The sequence below is a fragment of the Pterocles gutturalis genome, unplaced genomic scaffold, assembly GCF_000699245.1.
Source record: "Pterocles gutturalis isolate BGI_N339 unplaced genomic scaffold, ASM69924v1 scaffold1737, whole genome shotgun sequence".
Classification (NCBI taxonomy): Eukaryota; Metazoa; Chordata; class Aves; order Pterocliformes; family Pteroclidae; genus Pterocles; species Pterocles gutturalis.
Window position 1 is genome coordinate 72,936 of NW_010107600.1, and position 3,533 is coordinate 76,468.

General features: G+C 46.6%; 1 protein-coding gene across 1 annotated transcript in view; it reads right to left on the minus strand.

Annotated features, from left to right (window-relative positions):
- Positions 1–501: 501 nt before the first annotated feature.
- SCNN1D (sodium channel, non-voltage-gated 1, delta subunit) overlaps positions 502–3,533 on the minus strand; it is an 8,510-nt gene continuing 5,478 nt past the window's right edge. Inside the window, 6 exon segments of the mRNA XM_010088144.1 lie at positions 502–909; positions 1,184–1,259; positions 1,578–1,633; positions 2,356–2,413; positions 3,057–3,135; positions 3,461–3,533. The exon segment at positions 3,461–3,533 is cut by the window's right edge and continues 26 nt beyond it. Of these exon segments, the coding sequence (XP_010086446.1) occupies positions 502–909; positions 1,184–1,259; positions 1,578–1,633; positions 2,356–2,413; positions 3,057–3,135; positions 3,461–3,533 (750 nt within the window).

Genomic DNA, 3,533 nt, shown 5'->3' on the forward strand with positions numbered 1-3,533 from the left:
ATTGTTTAATCTTCGAAATAAATCCGATGCTTCATCCGTGACATAAAAAAGTTATCAACCCATTTCTTCTCTTTCCTTTAAGACAGCGAGTCTTGTTTGACATACCCTGGGTTAGGTCTGAAAGCATCTCAGCAGCGGCTTTCTGTCTGTTGTCCTCAGAACGCCACGGGAAGGGGTTAAGGGCAGATCGGTGTCTGGGAGGCAGAGCTGCAATCAGAGGTATTACCTGCTCTGCCATCCTCAAGACAACACTGTCCTTTTATGAGGACTCGACGGCTGTCCCAGAGAGCACAGTCCAGATCCCCCCTCCCCAGATACCCACTGGGACGAACAGAAGGTGGCATGGTGCCTGAACCCTGGCCACACGGCTGGTTTGATGGCCAAGCTCAGCGGTGCGGTGGGTAGGTGCTCCGGGGATCCCAGAACATTTCTGTTCACAACCTTTCCAACAGCAAGTGGGAGCTTCGAGTCTCCCACTTCTCTGTGCACACAACCACATCCTCAGCTCTTCCATTCCCCTTCCAAGGAGCTGTCTTTTGTGTATCTAAACCCATTCAGCACCACACCCGGGCAAAGCTCCGGAGTTTCCACCCTGCCGGAGAGCGGGGGAAGGGGCAGGTCGCTGCTGGCCGTGGCAATAGGCGCTCCGGAAAGGTGAGTCTGAGCGGAATCATCACCTTTTCCAGCTTCTTGCACAACTCGGTAGTTTTCTAGGGTCAGGCTCACACTGGGGACGGTAGGAGTGTGAGCTACTTTCAACGTCTTCTTTGACCTGAACCGTTGGTAGCAGAAGAGGAGAGACAAGACCAGCGTGTCGATAAGCAGCTCAAACATTTCCACTACAGACAACACCGAGGATCCGAACCAGAGGCTCCACTGGCTTCCCATGCTGGACAGGAGCAGGTTCTCCTGTGGAAAGAATCAAAGGGTTGTGTTTATCAAACACAGCAGAGCGCTGGGAACATGCAATGAGGGCATATCGCCAGCAAGTCGGTTAACCGCCTGCCATTGGGGGAGTCACTTTGTGCGACTGTGCAAAATGTGAAATTTTCAAGTCTCTTCCTTAAGAAGAATGATCCCCCCCCATCTTGGGGGCTGTAAATAATCCTCCCCCCCCACCATACACGGCACACCATCACTAGTGACAGGTAAGAATGTTTTGAGCTGATGTAGTGCGACCTACTGAGAGTAAAGGAGACTCGTTCACGGACTTGTAGTTCAGCTGCTGATAGAAGATGGTCACCTTGGCGATATCCTTCCTGTATCGGAGAAAGGGAGCAGTTAGCAACGGTGGGACGGCCACACGTCATTCACCTGGTGGAAGGTACTGCTGGCATTCTGGTCGGGATTTTACACACTGATCGCTGGTGTGGTTTCACCCCTTACTCAAGCTTTCCTCCTGAGAGTGTTTAACATGAGCTTGGAGAAAGGTTACAGAGTGACTGCCTTACAGTGTGGTGGGGAAAGATGGGACATGTGTTGGATAACCTTGTACATTTTTCTCTCATCTACAAATTCTGCAAGGATGAAGAGTTAATCTGTAGTTTTAAGAGGAGTACCTTCTCGCAGTGACTAACCTGTTGCTGGTGGAGTTGTATCCATTCTGGTGCCTTAGAGCTTGGCGGACCCAGTCCTGCAGGAGAGAATACGAATGTTACTGGTGGTCCTCTCTTCTGAGTCTGTTTGATATTTTGTAAGTGTAGATTTCATCAGCAATAAAATGGCTGTTGTGAATGATAACTGGTTTATAACATAGTGATAGCTTCGAGTAGTAGCTGTATGTGCCAGAATAGCGAGGAAATACACACTGATATTTTAGGTGTTTTTATTCTGGTTCTAAAATTCTGCCCTTAATGGCACCCTACCAAATAATTTCCTCTTTTAAAATGTATTGCTTGTATTTACATCTTCATTATCACCTATTTCACATGAATTAATTACCTGGTCATGAATTCCCATTGAACATTAGAACATGAGAAATGGCAGGAGGTCACCTACTGACTCACGGATTTCCACTGCAGCCCTGCAGCACCTCACACACAGTAATGAGTGAGTCGTTACACCACAACACCCACTGGAAGCAGAAAATCATTAACACCATTTTGTAGGTGGGAACTAAGGCAGTGAATTGCTTAAGGTCACAAGGAAGTTTGGATTAGAGCTGGAACTGAATGTACCTCTCCAGCTGTGACTACAGGGTCATTCCCTTGGGCTCAGGTTTTGGACCAGTTTGCTTTCCTTGCCACTTCCATTGCTGCTCCCTGAGTCATTGTTTCCACCCTTAACTTAAATGTTCCAACAGCCACAGTAAGTGTAGTATCCCCGCTAAACACAGCCGCTGTCTGTATGGACTACCTGAGACTTCGCCGACGGCCATTTAGCTGTCCCAGCAGACACCTTGTACAGAGATTCCCTGATAAGATAAAAATGGAGATTATGATCACTATGGCTCTTGGCGTTTAAAAGCGAACACATGAAGGAGTTTAACAATGCTAACTACTTGCCCAGAGCATAAGTTCTGGGGACAGCTCTTGAGAACCTCAGAGAAAGCTTTGCAAGTCAGCTTAGGAAATAAAACCAGAGGTTGCCTGAAAGCTGTTCCGGTCAGGAGGAAAAGTAGAAGGGTTTCAAAATCCTCACAACTTTTCTTTGATACATTTAAAATCAAAATATTTGATATTTAGATTTAAAATTATGTCTTTCCTTTTTGGAATTGACCTACAATGAAAAAGGTGAACAAAGAAAAGTAATATAGGTTGAAAAATTACACAAAGAATTTGGTTTGGGCTTAATAAAATATTTCAGTGTGATTAAAACAATTTCCCCTCTCTGCTGGCATGCCCACACGAGGTTCTTATTTAATTTGTCTTATGCTGTAATCTTTTTCCATTTTTAGCATTTGGGTTTAAACATCAAACTGAAATCTCTGTTTCAGAAAACGCCCAAATTCAGTCAGCCAGCTGGTCCATAACTTTTTCACTAAGTTGCCTACATTTCCACTGGTGTAACTTTCCCCTGCAAGCTGGCATTTGTTGTGCTCTATTTTTGTGACCTACCGGCAAGGCTTGGGGCACTGGTCAAAACAATTCAGGTGATGATTCCTGAGCCTGCTGTACAGCTGGTAGAAGCAGTGACCTGGTGAAAGAAACGGGAAGAACATACTCAGACGCTTCCTCAGGAAATGGAAGGCTGCCAAAACCTCTGCCCTCACTTGGCCTTCCCAAGCACACAGCCCTCCCTCAGAGAGACCAGGCTCAAGGTTTTTTATGCACTGACTTGATGCCCATGCAGACATGAAGGGTGTCTGCCATCAGGCTGGAGTCGGTGATGTGAGGAAATAATTACAGCAGGAAATGTCACAAAGGAGAAGGGCAGTAAGCTAAGGAGTCATGTCACCAGTGACTGTTGTAGGAAGCTGTTCCCTTCTGACAAGGACACGACAGCAGTTTTTTGCTCTTACCCCAGGCAGGCTGCTTATTGTAGTCACAGTATTCAGCACCGGGAGGCAGCGGGTAGTAGTAGTAGCCACAGCC